Source organism: Aulostomus chinensis, chromosome 23 (genome assembly GCF_037954235.1).
Source record: "Aulostomus chinensis isolate RoL2024-O1b breed Wild chromosome 23, RoL_Achi_v1.0, whole genome shotgun sequence".
NCBI classification, from domain to species: domain Eukaryota; kingdom Metazoa; phylum Chordata; class Actinopteri; order Syngnathiformes; family Aulostomidae; genus Aulostomus; species Aulostomus chinensis.
In genome coordinates this window covers 17360166-17388075 of record NC_141342.1, presented here as the reverse complement: position 1 = coordinate 17388075, position 27910 = coordinate 17360166, and the positions used below count along the sequence as shown (strand labels likewise).

Here is a 27910-nt window from a genome sequence, read left to right as displayed (position 1 = left end):
TTTCTTTGAATATAATCTTGGCTGAGGTTCTGAAGTGAGCTGAGCTGTCACTTAAAGGTGAAGTTCTAATATTGCAGACCATGATTGGGCAGAGAAAATCATCGCTAGCATAATCACAGCTGCATTGTGACATTTTTAAGCAGGTTTATCTCCTGACTGTGACAAAAAGTTACATGTTCCATACATACAAGAATCAAAAACACTTTCCTCTCAATATCCTTCATTGTTTCGTGGTCTTATGTTCTTCTTCTCCTGTTTCATAACTCTAAGGGTGTTGCAAGTTCATGGAAATGACAATATTTCCCAAAAATTTTAAACGTGGCCAATAGTCGGAAACAAATACAACTTGCTCATACGAAGTAAAATCAGTCCCTCCATTATTCGTTGGTAGATGCCCAAGATGACCTCTCCTCTTGCTACTCTGATGCACGTATAATGTGCCCTACCGCCATCTGCAGATGAAAATATGCAGTGCGTTGGCGAGTTTACTCACTCCAAACTAGTTGATAGGAATGCGGCCAACTTGCATTTCCTCCTTTGCTTAAAAATGTGCACGACAGTTAAATGGAAACATGCTTAAAATAGTTTCCCCTGTATTACTGTTTCCTATGGAAATAGGATTAAGTATCAAAAGAACTGGTTTATTGCTACTGAAATCATCCGTGACCTAATTTACTTGCTGCAGTTTAGCACACACACATTTCCCACATACTGTACACTTTCACCTCCAAATGAATTGGTTGAGATTAAACTGTTTTTTTTTCTTCTTCAGGTATCATCACTTGATTACCTGGTACAGTGGAAAGGATTTTTGAGATTGAAGTATATATTAAACTGAAATGTCTGTATACTATTCATCGTGTCCACTTCCTCAGCATTTAATCTGTGTTCTGAAGAGGCGCATTCACAATCATTTTGCTCAAGTTGTTTCATTTTGCTATGAAGAACACCACAATCAGCATTCTGCAAACCTACAGCATCCTTTGTCCAGCAGCACTATTATATAACTCTCCCTCTCTTGGAAAGGTCTGCATAGCCACAGCAACAACAACAACAAAAAAGAAAAGACATAGAAGGCGATAAACATTTGCATATAAAACGCCGAGATGAGAATGCACAGATCAGTTTGTATTATGAAACAGACTGAATTTGTTTGTACAATCATTTGATGGATGATATTGTTGCTGACTGCTCTCATGAGACTGATAGCACACTGAGGCTGTGTGTACCGTCTGCGTCTCTCAGGCTAACAGATAGCCCGTGTCTTGGTGTGTTGTTATTTGGCTGATGCTCCCTGGCTTGCATTTGTTTCCCTTTTTGAGAATTGAGAGGCAGACCCTGGCAAAACATCCCTCTGCCATCTCTGGTCTCAGTGCAAGACAGTCGGATGCCCACAAAGGGAGAGTTTTTTTGTGTGTGTGTGTATGTGTGTGTGTGTGTGTGTTTGTGTGTGTTGTGTTTGGCAAAGCGTCTGGTTGCCAGGGTGTTCTCAGGCTGTTTCCGAACCTGCTCTGCCAGCGCTGCGTGCGTGCTTGTGTGGTGCACACGTGAAGGCACTTGTGTTTGTGCCTGTGTGCACCAGCTCTGCGGTGGGTCATGACTCAAAGGAAGGATCCAGTACACATGGTTCTGAACTCAACAGAAGGCCCAAAGGACAAATTCAGCTCAGCAGAGAGCTCCTTCCTCCTCCTCCTTTCTTACAACCCTTTTCTCTTGTCTTTCATCTCTGCCCCTCTTTCACTTCATTGACTTGCAGATGCATCTGCAAGCGTGTGTGTGTGTGTGACAAAGGGATGGTTCAAGGGATGACACATGAACCTGTTTAATCACAGGCTCTCTTTCTCTCTCTCTCTGCCCCCCCGTCCTCCATCCTCCATCACAGAGTAACTGCGGGGAGGTGTTACGTATCCGCCGGGTGCTGATGAACTCGCCAGAGATTGTGTCCATCGGATTGGTGTGGGATTCAGACCACTCTGACCTGGCGGAAGACGTCATACACAGCTTGGGGACGTGCCTACGTCTGGGGGATGTAAGGGGATCACACGCACACATCATAAACAAATTTCCAGTTTCCATCCTCCATAACAATTGAAAGCCCAGCAAACTTTTCATATAAAATTTGAGGAGCCAGTGGATATTTTTTATCTGCTTTGATAATGTACTTCCACTGCAAGTACTGCGCTGCATTCTGAAACTGTTTGCAGTTAAAGAGAACTTAGGGGAATATATGTGTTTTTTTTTTTTTAATGAAGAGCAAGGACAAAACGTAAAAAGTTGAGGGTTTATATTTGAGAGGTGTAAATCTGTGGCATCATTGTGATCATTAATTAAACATGTGTAGTTCAATCTGCAAGTACATGCAATGTTTTGATATCAGGTGGCAAATAAATATAAAAATGTTTCATAACCTTTTTTATAGAGTTATTTTTGGAAAGTTCTGGAAGCTTTTGTTCATTCACATTTTGCAATACCGTTTTTTTATATAGATGTATGTACTGCAATGTGCAATGCCAAATTTTGAAGCTTAAAACCAAAAGTGAAATTATTACGGTTTTACACATTCTACAGCATAAGTAGGCACACAATGACACAGCCTGCTATACTGATATGTGAAATGAATCTGAGGCTCACTACTGTCAGGAATAATCTTCGAGATTGTGGCTGCATGCTTCAAATGTAAGATCAACCCATATTTGATCAACGCGTCCAACTCTGCAGGTGACGGTAACACCGATCAGACATACATGCTTCTTTTTATTGTTTTGTCCGTATTCAGACTTACCCGGCTCGATTCCTGAAATACGGAACAAAAGTTCAAAAGGGCTGGTTGTGCTTTGTGTGTGTGTGTGTGTGTGTGTGTGTGTGTGTGTGTGTGTGTGTGTGTGTGTGTGTGTGTGTGTTTAGGTGCGTGAAACAAGAATAAAAGGACGAATTTATTAGAAACTACAGCTTCAGCATAAATTAATGGTTGCCATTCTGGAAACAAAACAGGCTTATGTAAGGCAGGCAGGTGAAGCCAATCCTCAGGAAGGACCCAAAGAGTGAAACAGATTGTGTTTCCCCTTGTCATGGAAGAATTTGGAATAGGCTGCATTTGGAATTTTAATGGACTGTTCCAACATCCAGGATCCTTCAAAATCAATACTATTTATGACCAAATACATGCAAAACTACATTACATTGTTTAATCCAAGTGTTAGCACCCCAACACAATAATGATGATCTAATTTTACCCCCTAATTCACTCAGCATGGCATTATATTCATGTTAGCAGTTTCTCCTCTGGCGAAATTGGCCTCACTGCTATTTTTCCTTTACATAAACCAGTCAGCCCTTTCATTTTAATAAATCATAAATTCTCTCACATCTTGACCCAGGCAGCCTTGAATCTTTTATGTCCCTTCATGTCGTTTATGTACTTTCATGTTTAAACGTGGCAACAAGCATGACAATGCTTGGTGGCTCATATTTTATGAGCATACAGTGTGGTTTGCACCTGAGAATGCAACCGAACAAGTCACTTGCTGGTTAATGGGAAAGCTAACGGTGATATTAGCAAACATAGCAAACGTTCGCTAAGCTGCATCATTTATATGTTAGCTTGCTACCAACTTTGTAAGGCTTTAGCTTGATGTAATTTGGTGTTTGCTGAATATTTTTTTCCTAAGATTTATGTCTTCTAGTCCACAATCTTTGCTATGACAACTGTAATTCATCCATGTTCCTGTGCTACCATCCACTAGCTAACGCTTATCTGTGAGAAAGACATTGCAGAAGAATTGTTTGAACGAGTGAAGTTTGAAAAAAAGGCAGGAAAGAGCTACGAACTAGACTTGGACTGGCAAGAAAAGATTTGTGAATATCTTTGAATACACACACACACACACACACACACACACACACACACACACACACACACACACACACACACACACACACATACACATTATTGATTCCATTCGCATGAGCAGGCTAACCATAAACCTGAGCCTAACCATTTGGACATTTTCAATTTACTTCAGTTCACATCTATATCCTGGTAAATTTATGAGTTCCTAAACCAGGAACTCAGAAATTATGTTTTGCCGCATTATGAGCGGTCTTTGTTCCTCATGAGTACTAGCGGTCCTAACAAGGCGAGGGCTTACAACAAAAAAGTCTCCTGAAGGTATCAAAAACCACCACACACACACACACACACACACACACACACACACACACACACACACACACAGATACACACACACACACACACAGATACACACACACACACACAGATAGACACACACACACACACACACACACGTGTTCGACCTTCGATGCTCTGTGTCATGACTGAGTAATGTTGGAGCATTTTAATGCCACTGAAACATCTCCAGACACATTCTGAAGTGATACCTATGAATAATGGATCAGTGCATATGAATGTTGTAGTGAGTCAAGTTTTCCCCTCCATCCTCTATTTTCTATCTCCGCCTGCTGTCTCTCGTCTTTCATCCCGCTGCTCTGAGATGAAGCTAGTTAGATACAAATCGGGGGCATAATGTCTCTTATGCTTTTGTGTCATTATGTCAGAAAATGTGGATCCATCTGCCTCCCGTATCCTTCCTCCTGCTCCACCACGTTTGCACTCTTTCTGTCTGTTGTCTGCATCTGCTCTCTCTTTTCCCTGCAACTCTTTTGTGCTCTTTCTTCAGCGAGATGTAGTGTTGAAATGTCCTTTACGTTACGGAAAGAAATAACCTGATAAAAAATCTGAAAAAGGATAGCTTAACATTCTTAAACCGGCAGCACCTGACCTTATGGATGCATCACCGTGATGTCTCTGCTTCCTTTTTGCAGAATAAATGCAGGTCTGTGTAGTGTGTAGAGTAAACAGTGAGACGTAAGTGAGGAGTGTGTGAGGTATTACTGCATTGAGCATACTGTATATACTAGGTGTGCAAAAATGTGCTTGTATTCACATTAACTGTCTCCTTCTCCCCCCCTGCTGCACACCTCTCCCTCTCTTCCCTGCATCCCTCCTGCCCTCCCTCCCTGTCTCCTCCTCCTCCCTCCCTTACCCCTCTCTCTCTCTCTCTCTCTCTCTCTGTAGTTGTTCTACCGTGTGACAGAGGAGAGGGCTCGCCAGGCAGAGCTCTACTTGGTGGGCATGGTGTGCTACTACGGCAAGCACTACTCCACCTTCTTCTTCCAGACCAAGATACGCAAATGGATGTACTTCGACGATGCACACGTCAAAGAGGTGAGACACAGTTTAGGGTCTGCATGCTGCAACACGGGGAGGAGGGTGCACTGTACAGGCTCTGCTGCAGCTTCACTCATGCCTATGCAAGCAGGAGCTGCACTGTACCTTACTTTAAGTGCTGCATGGTCAGTTCTTTTGCAGCAGTGGCAGCTTGAAATTGATTATGTGTTTAAGGTTTAATCCCTGTCTTGTTTAAATCTTAACGCCGGTTTCAGCGCTTAAGCTGATCTCATGCTGTAATGCGCTATATTTAAACCCGAGTTCTATGGAAGAATCCTGGGAATTTGTATGAATGTTACAGTGAAATTGCTCTGTATGTCAAAGTGTGATATAAAGTTAATCGATATGTCCTTGGTACATCGGTCAGTCAGTGTAACTGGTAAGTGAGCTAATGAAAAGTAGACAACAGCACAAGATGTGTTTGACCTTTTGCTTTGGGTGGATATTGTAATATTATCATATAATATATTAATGTAATATGTAACATTAGATCTCAATACTGTGTGTGTGTGTGTGTGTGTGTGTGTGTGTGTGTGTGTGTGTGTGTGTGTTCCCCTGCTGCACCTCTAGATTGGTCCTAAGTGGAAGGACGTGGTGTCTCGCTGTATCAAAGGCCACTACCAGCCCCTGCTGCTGCTCTACGCTGACCCCCGTGGGACGCCGGTGATACTGCAGGAGAGCCCCAACCCCTGTACCAGCTCCAACCCGCAGCTGGAGCTCCAGCACTGCAGCAGCAAGGCTGGTTACGACAGCGAAGATTCTGGTACAGCAAACATGAAACACTCTGCTACAGATTACTTCAGAGTTTATCATCAAGAGGGGTTACACCTTTAAAGCTCTGACCTTCAACCCTATAATCCAACTTCTGCTTCTGTATGCTGCAAAGCCTGAATTTATTTTCCTGCCTTTGACTGTAAACATATGGAGATTGAGGATTAACAAAAAGGTCATCTATCTTTGTTCTCTCTCAGGTCGGGAGCCATCTATATCCAGCGATACTCGAACCGACTCTTCGACAGACAGCTCGAGTCACCGCACCTCCCGCAGTCGATCCCTCCATCAGTCCACGGGCAGTCACCTCTCGAGTGAATCCCAGACCACAGTGGTCTGTAATTACGATATCGGCACACCGCCGCACGGTGCTGACACCGGAGGTAATGCTGCATGCAAGTCCAGGAGGCAAACTTATTGACACCCTCAGTTCGGCAAAATGTCTTCTAAGTGGTTGCAGTGTTTCAGGCAGTAATAAAAAGTGCTACAGTGGACTTTTTAGTGGAAGTATGTGAAACCATTGTTGCTGCGCTTTATTACTGAAGCCTCATCGCATAAGTGGTTATTCTTATATTTACCTGCACCACTAATTGCCCCCTTTGGGATAAATTAAAAAGATTTATTGGATTTACTTTCTCTTTCAATATCCCACATTCAGAGTCAGCAGTGGAGGGTCCTCCCCATCCTCCCTCGCCTCCTCTCCCGGAGTACAAGGAGACGGCCGTCTTTCTCCTCTCCTCCCGCCGGCCTCTCACATCCTCCTCTTCCTCTTCACGGCCCCTGTCTTCCTCCTCTTCGTCAGGAGTCGGGGGCTGTGAAGGTGGGGTTGGGGGGCCCCACTGGGAGGATGAAAGCACCAGCAGCGAGAGCAAGTCCAGGTACATACTGCTGATGTACACCAACGCAACAAACCTCACCTCAAGAGACGTTCTTAAATCTCAGTGATGTCAGGATTACTTAAACCCTCAACATAGTCTTACAGACAAGAAGCAAAGCCTGATGGCTCTTTGTAATTCCTTGCTTCTGACGTCTACATTTGTCCCTTTTGTAACATTAAAGTCTGGGTGATTGCCAGTTGTAGGAGGTCCATGAGAGATGTCAAAAACAAGGAATGACAAATCAGATTTGTACAAAGAACATTTCATGAATGAGGCCCATTTCTCAAGACATTTTGCGTTTCAATCACTTTCAGCTTTGGAATTGTAAAGCTTATACATTACTTATCCATATGTTGCCCATACTGCTCATCCTGTTTGGGGTGGGAGATGCTGTGTGCGACTGTAGCGACAGACAAACATTCATACTCACATTCACTCTCAGGGACAATTAAGGGTCTCCAGTTTACCTTATCTACCTCTCACAACAAGCCAGTAAACAGAATCACATGACGTCAAAGCGGTAGTGCATCACACATGGTCAGTAAGTATGTGTTTGTTGTAACTAAATGTGCCTTTGTTTAGTGTGGCTTGCTCCAGAGTATCAGATGAGTATGTTTAAACCATGAAGTTGAAGTACAGTTAAAACTGCACTACACAGTTTTCTACCTCAGGATTCTTGTCAGATGTATGCTCAACATCCTGCTGGAGCCTGCTGTTCTGTTTCATGTAACGTAAATCGTACAGATGAGTTTTCAAGACTTGTGCAATATGTGTGAAGAATGTTTGTGTGTTTCCCCCCTCCCAAGTCATTAAACCCCCAGTGTAAAATCATTTTTTGTCATTTAGTTCCTCGGGAGGCTGCTACAGGCCAACCTGGAGACCCAGGAGAGAGGCCCTGAACATCGACAGCATCTTCTCCCGCCAGAACCAGAGAGGCTGCTCTCCAGCCTACCACACCCTGCCCGGCCCCTCTCTCCCTCTGGAACCCCAAGAGTCTCTCCCCTTGCCACAACCAGCTGCCCCCACACAACCAGGGTTACTAGAAGGGGAAGGGAGGGAGTTTGGGGAGTTGGAGACAGGATTTGGGCTGGTTGGGCAGCCCAGGTCTCTAGGCAGCGGGCGGACGATGGGTCCCCCTGCGCCTCCACCTCTGAGAGGGGTGGAGCACCAGCCACGTCTGATTCAGAGGATGGAGAGTGGCTACGAGAGCAGTGAGAGGAACAGCAGCAGCCCCGACAGGTAGGAAGTGTGTCCTCTGTTGTTGTTCCCTCTCTTAGGTCCTAGTTCATCCTTCAAAACTGATTTGTCTGCACAGACTATGAATGTGACATTAACAACAGTAACAGCAGTGTTCTACATCAGTAATTTAATAAATGGACTCATCAGGCCTCGTGCATGAATTGTTCTTATGCACACATTTTTCCTCAGACACTATTGGACTTTATTAGTGCACGATTTAGCCTGACAGACAGGAAGCAAACCCTGATGGTTATTTGTAACTCCTTGCTCCTGACAGCTATTGTGTACTTCTTGTAACATTAAAGTCTTTGCGAGCCTGGGTGGTTGCCAATTACAAGAGGTACACGATAGATGTCAGGAGCAAGGAGTCACAAACAACCACCAAGCTTTGCTTCCTGTCTGTCAGACGAAATTGAGAGTTAAAAAATTCCGATTGTGCGTTAGAACATTTCATGAACGTATTCCGATCCTCTCCCTCCCCTCAGGGAGGTGGGGCAACAGAAAAGGGTGCTGATGTCAGGACCTTCATGGCGCTCTGTGCCAAAGTCCAAAAGCAGCGGTGCCATCCTACAGGAGCTACCCTCACCTAGCTGGGGTGGAAGCACCAACATTGGTACGTATTTGTGTCTCTATCAGCATGTTCTATTGGGTATTTTTGAGTTTTAGCACATAATCTACTGTAATATGTTTGTTTAGGCTCAGGGCGCAGCGAGCTGGATGAGCTGCAGGAGGAGGTGGCAAGGAGAGCCCGCCAGCAGGAGCAGCAAAAACGGAGGGAGGCGGAGCAAGAAGCAGCCATGGGATTCAACCCCAAACCCAGCAAATTCATGGACCTGGACCAGCTCCAACACCAGGGTACGGATGGCACTGGGGCAGAGAGATAAAACACACAAACCTGCATTATTATAAATGTATCTCTTGTGAGATCTAGAACTTTGTTAGCTTGATATGACAGACAGCGACTGTAATTTGGAAATATTTTTTCTGTTTTATTCTTGGGAATGTGACGTGACCCTTACTGAAAGCTCGGTTATAGTTTGCAACATCAAACATGCGGCAAAGCACACGGTTCCTTCCTTATCTTAACTTAAAAGAAACACTTTCATCCTTCAAGTTCTGCTTTTTCTAGCCCAACTTTCCTCTTAATTATCAGAAACCTGTCAACTTTAGTTGTTACTGATACGTTGCTTTTTGAGGAATATGAGATGACATGTTTGTTATGTTGTGATTTAGGCTGATAATAATAGTTGCTTTTAGGTTAAAGTTCTGTGTGGTAAAACTTCAAGGTCGCATCATCACCTGTTGTCTACTTTCGCGGTGGCTGGCGGTGGACTTGTATGACCATGTCTGACCTCCTCTTTGTCCTCATGCCCAGTGCCCATCTGTTTGTCTGTCTCTCCATCTGTCTCATCCTCATTTATTGTCTTTTTAAAAAAAATTCATTTGGCTTTACTCCAGCTCATATCTATATATAAATATAGTGGCTTGTTGTACGTCAGAATGTGTGTGTGTGAGGGAATTTCCAGCTGTGCTCAGTACAGTGAAATTTATCAACGTAAGAACTTCTTTTTCTCTTGCCTACATGAAAGCTTCTATGGGGTTTTGACAGAACAGCATGAATGTGAAACAAAACACACACACACACACACACACACACACACACACAATTCTAAGAAGTCCACAATCAAGTCCGCAAACTATTTTAAGCAAGTGTGTGTTTTTGTATGTGTGTGTGTGAGTGTGTGTGGTGTTGCCCTGTGCTACTCCATCTCTACGTGTGTGAGGTTGTGTTTTACAGAGCTGCAGACTTGACCCTCTGGATTGTAATTGTGTGTGCGTCACGAAGGACTCATATGTTTGGTAAAACAGAACAAACAAATCATCTTGATTGACTCTTGTTGACACCTGAGATGATTGACATGAATCAGACTTTCCCCACCTCAAACTGCACACAACCCAAAGGCTGTCAGTTCCTCTCAGGGCTGCCCGCTATAGGACAGGGGCAGAACAAGCAGGGCAGCCAATGAATGAGTGAAAGTTGATCGAATCCGACTTTGAATGAGACCAAATAAGCCATTCATGTGAAATATGACGCAACTAATCAATGCAAAATCAATGTATGGTATTATCCATCTATTTTCTATATTGCTCATCCTGTTCAGGGTCGCGGGGGGGGGGGCCTATCTCAGCAGCTTTCAGGCGAGAGGTGGGGTTCACCCTGGACAGGTCGCCAGTTCATCACAGGGCCAACACATCGACAGACAACCATTCACACTCACAGTCACACCTACAGTCAATTTAGAGTATCAATCAGCCTCGTCCCCTCTTGATGTCTTTGGACTGTGGGAGGAAGCTGGAGTACCAGAGAGAACCCACACAGGAACAGGGAGAACATGCAGACTCCACCCAGAAAGACCCCGTGCTCCAGCCGGGGCTGGAACCCAGAACCTTCTTTCTGTGAGGCGACAGTGCTGACCACTGCACCACCGTGCCGCCCTGTATTGTAATATATCAATGCAAGACAAATGTTTGCCATAAGAGAAGGTCTGAGCAGGTTTGAATGCAAATGCATGTCAAAATGATCCAATACTCAGCTGTTCCTTGAGTACCAGCAAATTACTTGTCACAAATAGATATTTTTTCTTCAGGTCAATTGCATAAAGATTTGTCTTTGTGTCAGCAGGAAACTTGAACCCTCATATTGGTTTTATCTGTCTAGAGTCCACTTAGTGAATGTCCTGTGTTGCTATCGTCAGGATTTGGGACTAGACAGTGGTCACCAGTCCAGAGGTCCCAGATCGTCTATGATTCAACAGAGAGATGCGAGATTTACCTGCTCAAATCACTTATTCACTGAGAAACAACTGATGTGGCCTAAAATATAATGTAACCTAGCTGAAAAAATGTGACATCCATTAAGAAAGGACGTATTTTAAGAATTGCATGGACAGACAACATGATCTAGTCACTTCTGCATAATTTTAATCCATCTTTGGCAAATGCAAAACCTGGCCGCTGGCCTTAATCCCTGTGTTCCAGTCTACTTTCCTGAACTTTCTCCTGGCCTCCTCAAGGAACATCTCTGTGAGTGAAGGACGACTGTGCGTCAGTGAAAGGCAAACGTCAGTTTTTGGATGAAACATCACTTTAAACTGTCTCAAACATAAACCAGGCGCTTCTTTGATCCCTCTCAAGGTTTTTTTTTTTTCAAATTATTTTGAGGCAGGACATGTACTGAATGATATTTGCATGACTTCAATGACAAAAAAATTCAACTTCGTGACTAATTGCTTCGAAAGAAAAAAGATGGGTGTCAATTTATTGGCTTGAATTTGAGATATTTAGTCGCCTGAAAAGACAGCTGTGCTTACTTGTATCCCTGCGTGTGTGTGTGTGTGTGTGTGTGTGTGTGTGTGTGTGTGTGCGTGAGTGTGTTTTCATCCCCAAATTATATTTTTCTGTGTGTGTTCTAAGAAAAAGTGTGCCCGTGTAAGAGTGCCTTCTATGAACTGCAGGTGTGCAGGATTTCGCCTGCAGCTCAGTGCTAACTCAATCCGTATCAGGGATTATTATGTTGTGTCCTGTCTGTCCTACTGTGTGTGCTTCAGTGTGTTCAGCCTCATGAACCTGACACACACACACACCCACACACACACACACACACACACACACACACACACACACACATGCACCCCTGTGAGTACACTCAACCTTGGTGAAGTGAAAGGACAAGTTGCGAGCGGACAGATGGCATCACTATCTGAGCGATTACATAACAGAATTTGGTTTCCCACATCCGTATCGATGGTTTCAGGCGGGCTCCAAACAATCTGCCTCAGTGTTTTAGAGGACATTTCAGCTAACAACAGAGCTGCCATCAACCTTCCTCGATTCTCTCTCTATCTATCAAAGGTCTAGCCATATCGGGTGATGGCTGCTCTTTTGTTCTCTTGTTCTGCATCCTTTTTTAATGAACTAACACCTTTCAGGATGCGTTCACAAGGCTTCACACCATGTAAAAAAAAAACTTAAAAAAAAAAATCTTGTTGTTCTGTCTGGTGCCGGTGCTTTATGAACGTAGCCTCAGTGTTGCTCCTCTAACCTTGACTTTTTGACTTACTAAGTACAAGTCTACATGTTGGTGCATTTACATTAGCGTTGCAAAGTGGGAGGATCAGCAAGTGACATCCGAATAATGTTTGTTCCACCCTTTTTCCACTGTACATATTATAACTCATATTTTATTAATGGGTAAACTTAAAAATGAAGCCAATTGGGCACTTAGATGCATTTCTGTTGTATTATTTTTCTTGTGCATCATGTTAGATTCAATGAACCGTTTACAACTAGCGGTAATGGAGGGCAGTGAGTGACGGTGCTATTTTCTACGTTTCTTCAGGGATTCGCTTTTCAAACTCAACACAGACAGAACAATGTTAGGGTGCTGCTTGTATGCAGATTGAAGTTCTAGCTCATATATTTGAAAAAATTACAAATTCACTCAGGTTCGTGTTTGCGTGATTGCCGATCGCAGCCAGACCTGATCGATACTCGTGATGTTAGCAGATGCCAGAGGAAACCTATATAAAGTTTGCTAACGTTAGCCATCAAATGTTGTTCTAATCTGTGAGTTTGTACCATTGAGTAAGGTTGTCATTTATTGCTAGCAACAAATAGATAAATAGAAAAATAGTGAATTTGTTTCTTTTTTTTTTTTTTTTAAGATGAGCTCATTCGTGGTTATTGTTTATTATTTTTATCCAAATTAAAAGACTCAAAGCCTGAGTGTTTGAAGTTATACTCAGCTTCGCTGATGTAGCCTGGACTACAGGTTTAAAGGTTAATTGATTGACTATTTCTTAAAAATGAGAGCTAGCTGCTAATACTTTCCTGAGGCTGATTATTAAAAGGGCCGTCCACTCCGAGAAGTTAATAAAGATAAGTATAACGACGGTAGCGTCCACACTCACACACATTAATCCTGTAAACTGTGGAAATCTGCCGTGTTGAACATGACGCGGATGAATTTTTCTTATCAGCTGTCAGGCTTTCTAGCGCTCGCAGGAGGATCGTATCGTTCACCACTGTCTTTCCTCCAGCCTATGCTTATCATATTTATCTTTCTAGCTCTTGTGCGGACCAGTTCATCCCACCGTGCAGTTATGCAGTCTTTGCAGAACATGAGCACCAAAAGTAACTCCTCCAACTTTGCAACTCTACTTTCTCTATATATACTTACAGTAGAGGAGCGTTATGCATGCCAGCCCCCTCATAACCACTCCTTCTGCTCTGCTTCTCTTCTCTCTCTCTCTCTCTCTCTTTTTGTCTCACCTGTTCTTTCACCCTCATGTTTGACACGGTCCTCTTCATCTTCCACTCTTCTGTTCCATCTCTCGTTTCTGATTTTGTTCCCCTTTTCTCCGTCATCTCTCTGTCCTCCCTCCTGTTTATCTCCCGCTCTGTTGTTAACATTCTCAGCTGTGCTCAGACCCCTGCATGAGGCTAACGCTCATAGCGGATTGGCTGTAGCTGCGTGCATGAGGAACACTGGGGGCCCAATCAAACGCAGGCAGGAACAGGAAATGGAACGGGAGTCAGGAAGCACCCGCCCACAGGGGCCTCGCAGGTACCACCACTGTCCCCCCCCTTATGTGTCCACAGCGGTGCCTGTCTCAAAATTGCCTCAGACCCCCTGCCTCTTTCTCCCCCTTCCTCACTTCGTGTGTGTCCTGCGCTCAAGCTCGGGACTCTTGTGTGTGTGTCCTCCTGATGCTGGCTGTCTAAACACACCTCAGCAACCTCATGTGTCTGTCTGGTTGTGGCTGCTTAAAATCCCCAAACCCTTGCTTTTGTAATCCCTATAGTGGTGTGCATGTGTGTGTGTGTGTGCGTGTGTGTATGTGTGTGTTCAACAACACACAACTGACAATATACAGTAACGTCTTATCCCCTTTGTGCTTGTGTGTTTGTTACAGTGCAGTAAAAACCTGTTTTGCTGAGCTCTGTGTTCCCATGAAGGCTAAAAAGAGAGTGAGACAGAAACGCTCTCTGCTTTCTTGTGCTTCACTGCTTCCCTTCATTGTTGTTGTTGTTGTTGTTGTTGTTGTTGTTGTTGTGACTTTCTCTGTAGCTGTGTGCTGCCAAGGCTTCCCTCTGCTCTTTGTGTGCTGCTGATCCGTCCCTCTTTGCTCTGTCAGGCTGCAGTCCGTGCTTGTGTCCTGTGTACTGCTGTGCGATCGCAGTCACAGATCCTGTGCTGCAGTTTGTTGGTTGTTATTTATTTATTTATTCATTCATTTTTCGCTTTTTGCTGCTGTTGTTTGTGAGTAACAGTAAGTCAGTCAGTTTTGCTTCTATTGTATTGTGTGAAGAAGAGAAAGTCAGATTCACCTGCAGAGAGGTTTTGTTTTTTGTTTTTTTTGGACTAAAAGTGCCTAGAAGTGTAGATTTAATATTTAAACAGAGGAAGATAGAGTCTTTGGAATCAGAACAAAGAATTAAACTCATATTTAAACTGAAAAACAAAACCAAATGTTTTGGGTTTTTTTTTGCTATACGCAAACAACGCTCAACTATTAACTGGCTTATTAGATAAATAATATCAGATTGAAATAAAATACGCACAAAACAAAACACATTTTATTGAATTTAGAAAAAAATTAAAAGCACAATTGCACAAAAACAGGGGAATAAACATTAAAAATAAATTTACATTTATACTTTGATACAGGTAAAGTCAGATTTTTTTCTTTTTTCAGGAAAGCACAAAAGATTTCAGTTTTAACAGTAACAGGTCCAAGCGACCGTAAACCAAAGTGGGCATGGCGTCACATGTTTAGCAGGCTACTGTTGACAGCGGCCGGGTCTGGGGGAGGTTCTGTAATGGTTCCTCTTTTTATGAAAAGAAATTACGTTAAAAGGGTGTTTTTAAAAGCATGAAGCTGCAATCTTTCACGACTTTGTATCTGCTGTCTTTTCGGGCACGTGGCATGATGCTGGACGTGAGAGTCACAGGAAAACTTACATTTACTCAAAAATGTACATACGTATCGTGTGTTCAAGACTTTACCCTGGATGGCCTCATGTTCTTAACATTAAAGTATTTAAAACAATACTTAAATAAGCTATAGTCACCGATACAATTTTCAAAGACCCCAAACTGCTTCGGAAAAAGAAAAACATAAATAAAGAAGGATAAAGGTGAAAAGAGGGGTTTATGGGAACAAGAGGTTAACGCTTCAGGGATGGGGGGGCTTGTTGTATCCCAGCGGGGAGAGTCCCAGAGAATGGGGGGTGTTACAGTGAAGACTTTCGTCTTAAATAAAAATAATACTTATATATTAAGTCAAAAACACATAGACATTCGCTCTCCTGCCAGGTGCTTTATTTGACCATGTTTTGAGTTCATGCAGCAGCACCCATTTAATCTGCTATTTTAGAAGAAATCTGGTTCAACTGGAGCTGAATTTGGTTTGAAAAATAGTTATAAAGCCAAACTGTTAACAGCAGGCTTGAGGAGAAATAGAGCAAAGAGTTGGAGGTAAATGCTCAGCACTCAGTCTTTTTTTTTTCTACTTTCCTCGTCTATTGATCAACACAAGCCTCTGATTTATAGCTCTCTGCTGCAAAGCCTGCTGGGTAATTACTAAGCCTGAAAAGAGACAGGAGAGTTAATGTGGGGGATGGGTGCTGGCACCCACATAGACATACAGGTCTGCTCACACTTACATAAAAATAGACACACACAAATTTACTGACTTGCTGCTCACACACACCGATATACTCACTAGACCTCAACAGACACACACGCACGCTCATACACACACACACACGCATGCACTGCTACACTGATAAGAATGAGCACCATGTCTCCGCAGATGGGATGCATTAATGTTCAACATATATCATACCCTCACATATCAATGTATGTAAATCAATAAAGTAATATAGTGGCCCACTGAGAGCGAATTACTGTATTTATTTTCAGGGATGATTTACTGCGCCGCGGCTCGCTGCCGTGAAGGCGAGATTGTTGTTTTGAAAGTCAGATTAAGGAATGTTGGAGCAGGAAGTTAATTTTGGTGAATCTGCAGCAATCTGTCATTCAGTGAAGCCGCGCTTGTGCCTGACTCAAACAGCATGGCTGTGAAATCCCATACATTAAAGAGTGATGCTTGCACAAGGCTGGATCATTGTGTGTTCGTCCTGAGCTTGTGTATGTGTGTATCTGTGTGTGTGAGTGTGTGTGTGTGTGCGTGCGCGGGAGTGTGTGTCTGCTGTTTACCCTGGTGTGCTGTTGTGACCTTCCCTCAATGCAGTAACTCACCTGACGTCAGAACAGCTGTTTTTTTTTTTTCCCCTACTGCTGGCTGACTCCCTCCCTCCCTTGTGTCCCCCAGTGAACAGCCTGGCCCGGTCCAAGTACTGCTGACGCCCAATCAGGAGGAAGAAGAGGACCAGGCAAAGCCCAACCAGGAGGATGCCCTGGGCCTGGAACCGCCCCCTCCAAACTATTACCCCGCTCACTCTCGACCCCTGCTCACCCTCAGCATCGCTCACCCTTGTGCCCCCTACAGCCAAGGGAAGGAAGAGGAGGGTGGATGCATGGGGAGGAGAGGGGCAGAAGGTGGAGATGGGAGGGAGGCAACAGGGGTGAGGCTGTGTGAGTTGCTGCAGGCAGGGGGGGTGAGCGTCAGGCCTCTGGGGAAGCACTTAGCCATTTCTCTGCCCTCGCTTCCTCTGCGTTTCTGGGATACACACAGCACACACACCGCACACTCCACACACCTTGAGCCCCCCCACAGACATCCTCCCCCTCCACCCCCTTCCCCACCTTCCCCTCTGGAAGCCTCTGGAATAAGGAAACCTATTACACCTCTCTGGCAGTCCCCCCAGCCTCATACCCCTGCCAGCACCGCTCAGCCTTGGCAGAGGCATGAAGCACCCTTTGACAGCGGCACACGTCACTGGTCCTCCTGGAGTTTGGACCGCCCCGACGCCGTGGTAACGCCATATGATACCCCCCCAGACCGCTGTGTTCCCATCAGGCCGCAGCTGTCCAGGCAGAACTATAGCTGCAGTTGCCAGTCCTCTCCAGGGCACTACAGCTCCCAGCATGCCCCGGGGCAACACAGTGATCCCAGCTGTGACCACGAAGAGGCTGAGCTGTCAGAGCTTGACTCCCTTTACCAGGCCAGTCTGCTGGCTGGGAAGACAGGTATATACACACACACACACACACACACACACACACACACACACACACACACACACACAGAGTATAAATGGGATAATAAATGGATATTGCCAACTTCTACTCATGTCCTCAGACAACCACCAAACATGTAAAACCTCAGGAGTTAAAGGTTGAGGATCATGTCCAGTAAACGTTTTGTTCCTGAACACATGATGTGTGTAACTCGTAGTAACACCTGTTAACAAGAATGGCATCTCACCTTTTGATTGACACCTCATTTAAGCCTTTCATGTCCTCCTGTGTTGAATTGAGTCAAGACCGAGCCATTCAGAGCAGATTGTGAACAGATGATTGGCCATTTGCACAGCTAATGAAATCCCCCAAAAGATCACTCGCTGTTAACGCGGCCCTCGCACTGCAGAATTTATTACGTTAATGACACCATTGCTGTTTTTAAATACCCGGTATCCGGTATTATTGCCACACGTAACTGAGACATTGAGAATTTTTAATTTGCTGAACTGGCATAACCATAAAAAAAACAACCTCCTTGTGTTTGAATATTTCCCTCTATATGATTTGTTACTTCAGTGAGGGGCTGGCAGGGAATTTAGATTGAACAAAAAAACAAAAAGTTACCTCATCTGAGCTGGACAATCAAGAAAAAGAAAATCTTTCAATAAACAGCTCATGACATATTCAACACATCATCCAAATATTTCTCCCCAGGCTGCAGCCCATCAGAGAGGCTCATATCCAGGGTGGGGGGGCAGGCTCGCTCCAAAACACCCAATGCAGACATGGAGAGGAGTGTGTATGGGGCGGACTGCACCAGCCACCCCACCTACCTCAACAAGGTAAATTTCCCTGAGTCCCCTCACATGTTCACAGTCCACTTTCTCTTATCTGACTGACATTTTCTCCCCCAGCAGCCAATGGTGTTGCAGGATCTACGTTTCGGGGTGGAACCTGATGATGGTGACAACCTGAAGCGAATCGGACGCAGCTTGAGCGGCACAGTAGTGACCTCGCGCCGCAGCCGCCTGACTGCAACCCGCAGCTTCGTGAGTGTGACATCCTGTGCTCTGCTGCCTCCCAGTGGCCATGCCTGAAACTGCATTGGCCTCACGTCCCTCTGTTGCATGGCTTCCCCCCCTCTGTTCTTCTTCTTTATTTGTCTTGTTTCTTCCTCTTTGATTTCCAACCTGTCTTCGTGCTTTCTGCCTCTGTTCTTTTTCCTTTCTTCTCTCTCTCTCTATCTTTCTCTGTCTCTCTCTCTCTCTTTCAAAGGTGAAGCAGGCAGATGTCAGTGCCTCCCCTTGCTTACTTCCTCTCTCCTGAGTCCTTGTCGCTATTACACCACTATCATCTTTCTCCATCCTCCTCATCACCAACACCTTCTCATCACCACCTCCCTCCACTGCTTCACAGGTAAACACTGTGTTGAGCTCACGTGGCGTTACTCTTGCAATATTTAAGAGAAAATACATCTGTGAAACCGTAACCTGCTGTTGAGCTACCTGGTGGGCTAGATGTGTGTGCCTCTGAGTAGTCTTTAAATCAGGTCAGAGTGGTGCACCTTTCATCTAAAATGTTTTATGAGTTCTATGGTGAACTTGAACCCGCCCCATCAGGTGTAAAAGCAAGCTAAGCCTCTATTATCACGTTTGCTATATCCTGGGGATGTTCCCTGATGTTTAATAACCAAAGAGACAAAAGTGATTTGTTTCTCCCCCCAATGCAGTTCTATCAAATTTCTAGGGAAACCTGTATAAAAATATAACTTAAAAGATGAAAGATAGGAGGACGAGCAGAGGTGTCAAGGCCGGCTTTAACACTTAAGAGGTGTAAAAATGACTTAAGCAGTTATTTTAAGAAGGTGATGATATGTTTTTAGCTATCTGGGCAATTTATATGATAGATTCTGGTTTCTTACAGTGCATAAATTAGTGACAACCCCCTACCAAGGAAATATAAGACTTCAAATGTTGTTTGAATTCTATTCCAATCTATTCTTGAGGCCAATTCTACTATATTTTGACACAGACTAAATCTAATCTTTTCTTTTTCTCATTATGTGCAGACAATCGTAACAAATTGCGATGTGGATTCACAATTGTGCAGGTTTTTCTAACGCGATGTATGGCCCCCCCCCCCCCCCCCCCCTCTCATGTCCAGGAGCTGTCAGGCAGTGCAGGGAGCTTCTGGCTGTGTCTGACGGGGGTCAAGCTGTCTTCTGACCAGAGTCCTGCTCTGCCTCACTAATCTGTTAGCGTCCACCTCCACACGTCTTGGGGCAGCAGCGCCGGAGTCCTCGACGACCTCGCCTTGACAGACCTGGAATTGGCTCAGGAGGATCAACTCCTTTTGTCCCTTCCCTGCAAAAATGACATGCACATGCAAACACATGCACGCACACATCTGCACTGATGTAGAGCCTCCCTCAGCGCCTGCAGCACCCCGCTTAGCCCCTCTTTGCCTTCCTCCCTCCCTCCCCCTCCTCTTGACCCATTATTCTGTCTATGCAGTCACTCTGACCCCTAAATACAACCTCAAACCTTACTTCCTGTCTCCCCCTGGGTTTTCAGAGGGTTTCCCCTGTGCAGTCTGCCTGGCGAGCATGCCGCTTTTAGTGGTGTTGTCGGCTGGCTCGCTCACTGGCCGGGTCTGAGCGGGACCTGAGCTCTCAGCAAACTCTTTATACCCCCCAACAGGATCCTCAGCTCAGGGGGAGGGTCCAAGTAGCCACGCCTCTTCCTCTTTCTTCACGGGCATTTCCTGTTGGACGCACATGTAGCTGAACTGGGTCTGTTACAGATGGACAGCCATATTTTCTCTGTTTTTGTTTTCCTGGGTTTGTTTAAATTATTAATAACCTGTGTGCGTGCACAGTAAATCTGCCCGAGTCCGAACTGTCTAATAACTAAAAGTCATGTACAGAAAAACTCATGTATGAAACCTGTATGTTAATTAATAAGACCTTATGGAATGTTGATAATGATAATTAATGAATATTGACAAACTTAAAGTGGTACCATGTTTGCATTTCAATAGAAGTGGAGTGCACTTCACAAGTGTCTAGCTGGAGTTTCCGCCCCTCCCCCCCAACCCTCCCACAAAAAACAAAACAACAACAAAAAAAAAAGCTCACCGACCTAATGACAGCTCTCCCGTTTCTACCGGGAGATTAAAAAAGAAAAGCGCTTCCTTTTTCTCTACTTCTATCCTTTCTTTCTGCCTTTATTTCTCGCTCCCTTTTTATTCTTGCTTCGTTTCTTCTTCTAAGTAGAAAAAAGGCCAGCGGGGGAGGGAAACTGAGAGAGAACCAGAGAATGTAAGTCAGGATACCCATCTCTAGGCTTTATTGATGACAATAGAGATTCATAAGCTGTGACTACGGTGCACTTTGCGTGGTTAATGGGCGGAAGTGCACTTTTTGAAGGCTGTTTGACTTGGAGCTGCTCTGTGACGGGGCGCAGGCAGATGGAGACCAGCCAATGGTGTTTGTTTAACTTAAAGGTCTCAGGTCAAATTTACTCTTTATTAACTTTTCCTCTCATTGAAACTGGTTTTAAAACCACGGATGTGAAAAGAAAATGCCCATTTTCAGCAAATGACAATATGATTACGATATATATCTATATATCTATATACATATATATATCTATATACATATATATATATATCTATATCTATATATATATATATATATCTATATGTGTGTGTGTGCGCACGTGTGTATTTTAGAGGTATATTTTCAGCCAGTGAGAGCTATCTTCAGAGATGTCAACCATTCCTCAGTTATGATATAAATAGTGATGAATACTAATAACTTAATTCACGCCCTCTTGACTGAGTAGCATTCTGACGTGTGTAGACTACATTTACTACGTGCTTTCTATTTAATGTCATATGAAAATAACAAAGTTGATACTGAACAACTGGCCGGTGGAAAGTTCAAGAATTTACTGATGTTGATTGATGGGTGTTACTAAACCAAAGGTTGGCACTTAACTCAGAGAGCGTATATTAAACTTTGATGTTTGTATTTTCCATTTCAGTTCAGATGATTGTTTTTCTTTTTTTTGTTTGTTTCATTTGTTTTTATTTGTTCGTTTTTTCCAGGGGGTTCTGGATATGGGAGAATGTAGCCAATTGTAGCGCATGAGTCCGCTATGCAAATCAAACTTCCCTCGCAGTCCTGTTATCAGTCAGGAGGCAGACAAGCCCACCTACCTACCTACCTACCTACCTACCCCACCAAACCCCACCCACCCCCACCCACGTGCGCTCTCATGGACTCTGGCAGAGAGAAGGGGTAGGAGGAGGAGGAGATCTCGCGTTAATGCTGCTGGTGAACTTCTGTTGTTCTGCATCTACCACTATGTTTCAACCAATGGAATGCAAAAAGAGAGCAACAAGGAGAGACGGAGCACGAGAGAGAGAGAGCGAATGAATGTAAACTAAATGATGAAAGTGTGTGTTTGTGAATGAGTTAGAGGTCAGAGATCGATGCAGAGTTACCTGCTCCAGGTGGTCGATTGTTTGTGGGTGTGTGTAGACTGTGTGTGCCAGTTCTGGGGGTAGCGTTGCTCGGGGAAAGAGGGAACCTGTATTTTTGCAATAAAGTTATTACCAATGCACTCCCACAGGGGGCGTAACCACCTTACAATGTCTGTGTCATTGTGAACCGACGCTTGATGAGGTAACGTTTTCATCTACTTTGTCTGATTCGCTGCAAGATTACGTTAAAAAAAAAACCAAAAGGATGAATTTGATGTAAACATGCTGAAGGGGTGTAGTATGTGAAAAGGAAGAGATTCTATTTAGGGGCAATTCCATTTAACGTAGTGGGAAAACCCTTTTTTTTTTAAAGTTTCCATTATCTTCAATCTTAATCCTATTTCCCATATGTGGGTTAAATACTAAGCAGAAGAAAATGGTTGGATGGATGGGTTAAATACTAATAAATAGTGACATGGTGCACAGGCAGAAAGTGGATGGCAGATATAATTATATAATATAATTTTAAAAGTGCTTGCTACTAAAAGATTTTTTTTTTTTTTTACATTTTCAAAGGGAAATTTGAGATGGGATACTGACACTTACGGTAGAAATGTCTGACAGTTGCACTAAGGGACACTTTATTATGAAATAAACAGTATGTTGACACCATGGGTGTTTTTGTACTTCTAAAACTCAATAAGCTTCATTAACTAATACATTCGTTTTTAGCAAAGTACTTCATTAACTACACACACACAGCCCAGTTACCATTTTGTGATATTAGAAAATCACTAAAATAGTAATAGTCATACTAATGTAGGGCAGCCCTATGAGGAAATATTGTTCAATATAAATAATTCTCATTAAACAAAATAATTTAGTCCATGGGACAGGACTCGCTTCACTGTGAGAGATTCATATTCATTCGAAATTGGAAATTCAGCTTAAAAACTCGGAATGTTGTCTTCTGGATTTTTTTAGAAGCACTTCCTCTCTTATCCAACGGGGGGCGCTCTTAAATTTTCATCAACTTGACCTGTAACGTGCCCTTTGACCTATTAGTAAACGAGCTAATTTTTTTTTCATTAATGGATGTTGTAACTGCGGGCTAACATGCTAACCTTAGCTTAGTAACGCCCGCGGACGTTTGAATGCGAATTACTGGGAACACTCGGTCACCTCGGACCCAAGATGGGAAGATTGAGCAGCGGGACGCCCTCATACGGATCCACACGGATGACCACGGCGACAACAACCACACCAGGAACTCGGTAAGTCTCCGTCATCCCGCCTTTTCTCCGTCTGTTGCCGGTTTTGTGCTTCTTACGATCCCTGACAGGAAAGCTGTTGAAGCGCGTGTTCTTTTTTGTTGGGGGGGGGTGTCTATTCGAATACATGTATTCGAATATATGTATTCAAATATATTTACTAGGAACCTGGTTTGAACTCTTTTTGTTGTTGTTGTAAAAAAGGGAAAGCCTACACGAATTCAGAGTACTACTGGAAATGTCGGTTACCACTTCAATACTACCCCTTAAATTAGTATTTCATTCCAAGATTCGTGTGTGTGTGTGTGTGTGGGGGGGGGGGGTGGGGGGGGGTGGAGGCGGTAATCTCTAACATTTTTGTTTGTGACATTTACTTGTAAAGTAAAAGTCATTTTCAGTTGTAGTTGAACACGTGAAGACACTTGAGTGCAGTGACAGTCACAGTTTTAGTACTGAGTTGAGTAGTTGGTGGTATGGATTACTGCATGTAAGTGCTGTTAATGATTCTGTATCCTTGTAAAAGTTTCTGTTTCAAGCTGACTGATACTCTAAGCCACTAACTACTGATGTCTATCGGTCAGCTGACGTTATACTTACTGTATGTTTGAATTACAAGTTCGCCGGAATGAGATTGTAGGAGCTGCCAGCGAATGAATACCAGGCTCTAATCGTCTCACGATGGGTTCTGTGTGAAACTGACCGCGGGTGGGGGGTGTTCTAAGGGCCTTACTGCAGGTTGACCCCCTGCCACTAGATGGAAGCAGCGATACACTGTGGCATGGACATCGCTTGCATTCATGCTCATTCACAAAATTTCTGAATTATGTCGGGCACAAAAAGACACTCTTGTATCCCCTTGTCTTGCAAAGATTTTTTTTTTTCATTGATTAAACATTTAGGGTCAAATCTCCCCCCCCCCTTTTTTATATACTGTAAGAGGAAGAACTTTTTTTTTCCTTTTTCAGTAGCTTTCACTTCAAGTGACCTAGAGAGTCCAAATCAGTTCCAGATTTTGGTAGAGAAGATTACTTCTGAAACAACTTAGAAACCAATCTGTGGCTCTGCTCCATGGAGAACGAGCATTAAATGAAATCATCACTCCTTCTGCTTTTATTGGGGGGGGGGGGGGGGGGACTATGATGTTAGTCTATGACATCATCAGTGGGCATATCTCCAGGATTAGGAGCAATCCTCAATGAAGGAAATAAAACAATGCTAGCTCCAAAGAGAGAAAATAAAATTGGAAAGGTTTAATCGGTTTTTCAGTGGAAAGGCGATGGAACATAATCTTCTCTTAAACTACTTATTATGTAAAACTTGTTATACGGGGATGCTTGGCTGTAAACCCGCCAGGATGAAAACAAATGTACCACCTGGCCATTATAACACAGTCTCAGCTTGTTAAGCTTTATTATGTCAGACCTGGCTGGACTGTGTGGTGCTTAATTGTTCCACCTCCATCCAAATAAGCATCTCTCCGTTTCTGTCCGCTGTTATCATCTTCATCTATCACTCACCTTCAACAAAGCTTTATTGGATCCCAAATTCTTTTTATTAACAGTGGAGATGGAAACGGGAGGAGCTGCAGTTCCCACAGGACAGTTGTAGAGAGGAATTCAAATCGCCGGAGGCTGATGGTTAGTGAGTAGATACGAGCCTATGAACATGACCCGGGGCTTAGAGCGCGCCGAGCAAGGTTGAGGGTGGTACTCCCGCTGCTCCACAGGATCACTTCGAACACGCAACTGATAAAATATTAAAAATGTACTTTTTTTTTCTTCTTACAACTGTAAACAAGAGAAAGATCAAAACCTCTATGATTGAAGCGAGTGAGAGACGAGGGCGTATTGAAAGAAGTACTGATAAGGGATGTGATAGTTCTATGCAGTTCTGATGAGGTTGTGAGGTGGCGAAAAATGATGTCATACTATTCACAGCCACTGAGATCTGCACAGCTGCACAGATTTAAGGATTATCGTGCGGGGCGGGGCCTTCATCAAGCAAGCATAAAACTAGATGATGTCACGATGCAGAAAAAACTGAGCATGACTCAAGTTGTATATGGGTGCCCCTGCTGTGTAGATGGACTGACCCATTCAAATACCAAGGGGCGCTTGTTGATCTTAATGCCTATAAATCTGGCTGGATTTTCTCATTTAGTATTCATACCTCATGCACTTAAATTCATGTGTGACCCACGTAACTGTGAGCTAAGAGCGAGACGGCAGGACGACATTTGCAGCGATAGTCTGACGATAAAACAGAGTAACTTTAGCTCGGCGTCGGGACGTTTGAAGCCCTTGTCACGTGCCAGTTTCTGGAGTTGCGCCACGCTTTTTTCCTATCCTAAAGTGGTTTTTGTGGCTAAACCTCAAAGACCTTCAACACTGCATTTTCAAAACAATCTTGAATTATTGCATTCATAGTCGTGAAGTAAAGGAACGTCCAGCATTTTGCTTAAAGGTTCTTCCTGTGGGAGTCTGCGTATTTGTTACCTGCTTTGTCTAGACGAGCACAGTCCTGCGCTGTATTCCAACTCATGACCCCAGAATGAAAGGAAGTCTTGCCTAACAAGGAGTCCAAAACCTCTTAACATCTGTTGCTAGCACATAGCTTAAGGTTTTGGGAGTGAGATTTACTCAGCACAGCAGTGTACCTGCTGGCTACTGTTGCACATGAAGTGATTATGAAAAACTTTTTGTTTGATAAGATTTGACTGCAGCTGTAAACCAGCAGGGATGACAAAAGCAATAAGATGGCAGCCACTTATAGTTCCTCGCCACTTAGGCGCAAGGGCTTCGCGCTCTTGGGGCATAGCCATCAGGATGGAATATCATGTCAGCTAATGATGAAGCAGGTGTGCAGAGGGCATGTGAGCAGCAAGGAGACAAATAGACGTCTGAGACCTTTCAAAATAAGATACTGGACTTTTTTTTTCCCTCCGCATGAAACCAAGAGAAAATCAGTGTCGGAGATGAGCAGGCACGTGTTCTTTGGACTAGCAGCATGTGAGCAGTTACAGTATGTGGACAGCTTATCATTTGCAAATGTTTTCTCGGATCCCACTCAATTATCACTTTCCAGCATCAGACACATCTTTATGCCTCTGAACTCCATCTGACCAGCTCTTTGCTCATGTGCACTCAGAAGCAGCAGCACTCAGCATTCACAAAGCTTGTTTTCACATGCATGCTAGCTTACATTTTTTTTAAAAAGCAGCATCACCAGCCTGCGGAGGGTGTCAAGGAACTGAATCGCTTAAAGCCATGCTGGAAAAAAAAAGTTGGAGAAGTTTATACTGTCAAGATGGAAACCGGACTCCTGTTTTGGCTGACAACTGAACCCGCATCATGCAGTGCATATTTTAGATAGACAAGTCAGAGACACAGAAAATCTTCTTTGAAAATAAGTGTGAGTCCAAAAACCCAAATCAAAACATAAAGGGACAAAACAAAAATAACGACAACCTTTAAATCTGTAAAGCAGTACTTCAAGTGTATTTTGCCTTTCAAGTACTAGATGTCTTGAGTTCACAAAGACAAACACAGAAAGAGCCAACCATGAAGATTTAGCTGACATTTTTGTGGATGGAACAAGGAAGCCTCGGGCCGAAAAAGCCGATGATGACAGCAGAAACAACCCGAGTTCTGAGATTGCTCACCGGCTTGCGGAAGCATCTTTGCTTTTTCTCCTCGGTGTTTCTCTCCTGCTTGACTTTGTTACGATGGGAAACTCACAAAAGGCTGCTACTCTGTCTCATGGTTTCTCCTGACTGCATCTTCCCTTCGCTGGCACGTATACGTCTGTACGCCAAAGAGCACTCCTATCGGTCAACGTCAAGCCCATGCTCGTCACAAGAATTGTCACATTAGGAGAAAAAGTAAATAAATTCCGGAACCTTGCATACATGGTAGATGACGCCTCTGTGTTGGTCCAAACATTCACAATTGTCAAAATGTGTCAGTCACAACAAAATTGTGTAAAAATCTGACGGGTCAAAGGTTACAGAAAAGTACAGTGTCTGTTTGATTCTGGAGGCTAGAATTATCTACTTTGATCTGATTATTTGTGCAGTTTTAACTGTACTTTCTGCTTTTTCTGAGTACTACCATGCTATCACGTATAAAGAATCAACCTTGGATCTATCCAGCCGTCCATCCCTCTGTCCATGTGTCTCTCTCTGTCTCTGGTCCCCTCTCCCTCTCCTCCTTCCTTTGCCTGGTGTTGACACTGGTGGCGAGGATGTGGTTTGAGCCTGACGCCTCCGCTGCCTGCAACACAGAGCAGCGCACGTGTGAAGGACTCACGTGCGGTGGGCTGGCAGACAGACGCTCACGCTCTCTCTGGAGGAGAAACATTGTGGGCTATAAATAGCTCACCGGTGGAGGAGTGAGATGAGCTGGAGACGACTACATGGGAGCGAAATAGAAACTGCAGTTATTTTTAACTCAGTGCCCCTCTGCTGTATCCCAGGTGTGACGTCTTCCCTGTAAAACCCCTTTTTGCTTTTTTTATTATTACAGTCTATTTTTGTCTTCATGCACCTTCCTCTCTCAGATTTCTAAACTTTTTGTTCAGTTGAACTTGATTTTTGGCCCCCCCCCCCAAACCCCCACCCCTCATCCCCCAAGCTATGATTCATGGTTATAAAGGAAATGGATGTTACCAAGCTGTAAAAGGTCTCCGGCAGATAGCTTCACTTTAAGCAGTTTGTAGTTCTGAATAAATATTAGCACAGAGTGGAGGGAGGGGGGAAAAAAAAGTGGACGGACAGCACTGTTACCATAGCAACCATGCATGGTCC

The 27910-nt window shown here is 43.9% G+C and overlaps 2 protein-coding genes across 4 annotated transcripts in view; both read left to right on the top strand.

Moving 5' to 3' along the window:
* The window catches only part of usp54b (ubiquitin specific peptidase 54b), a 45750-nt gene extending 22828 nt beyond the window's left edge, over positions 1 to 22922 (top strand). Inside the window, exons 7-20 of one of the 3 annotated variants that reach the window (XR_015111608.1) lie at positions 1883 to 2029; positions 5096 to 5245; positions 5819 to 6011; positions 6220 to 6402; positions 6678 to 6897; positions 7744 to 8136; positions 8622 to 8749; positions 8833 to 8991; positions 13615 to 13762; positions 16536 to 17353; positions 18062 to 18189; positions 18262 to 18396; positions 18623 to 18763; positions 19511 to 22922. Coding sequence is in view for 2 of the 3 variants with exons in the window: in XM_086195929.1 (XP_086052055.1) it covers positions 1883 to 2029; positions 5096 to 5245; positions 5819 to 6011; positions 6220 to 6402; positions 6678 to 6897; positions 7744 to 8136; positions 8622 to 8749; positions 8833 to 8991; positions 13615 to 13762; positions 16536 to 17353; positions 18062 to 18189; positions 18262 to 18396; positions 19511 to 19597 (2889 nt within the window). In the remaining variant the exon portion in view is untranslated. The remainder of the gene's footprint in view (positions 1 to 1882; positions 2030 to 5095; positions 5246 to 5818; positions 6012 to 6219; positions 6403 to 6677; positions 6898 to 7743; positions 8137 to 8621; positions 8750 to 8832; positions 8992 to 13614; positions 13763 to 16535; positions 17354 to 18061; positions 18190 to 18261; positions 18397 to 18622; positions 18764 to 19510) is intronic. The other 2 variants (XM_086195930.1, XM_086195929.1) reach the window with 2 other exon arrangements.
* Positions 22923 to 22983: 61 nt separating this feature from the next.
* LOC147239837 (melanopsin-A-like) overlaps positions 22984 to 27910 on the top strand; it is a 48908-nt gene continuing 43981 nt past the window's right edge. The window contains exon 1 of the mRNA XM_086195931.1: positions 22984 to 23109. The gene's annotated coding sequence lies outside the window, so the exon portion shown is untranslated. The remainder of the gene's footprint in view (positions 23110 to 27910) is intronic.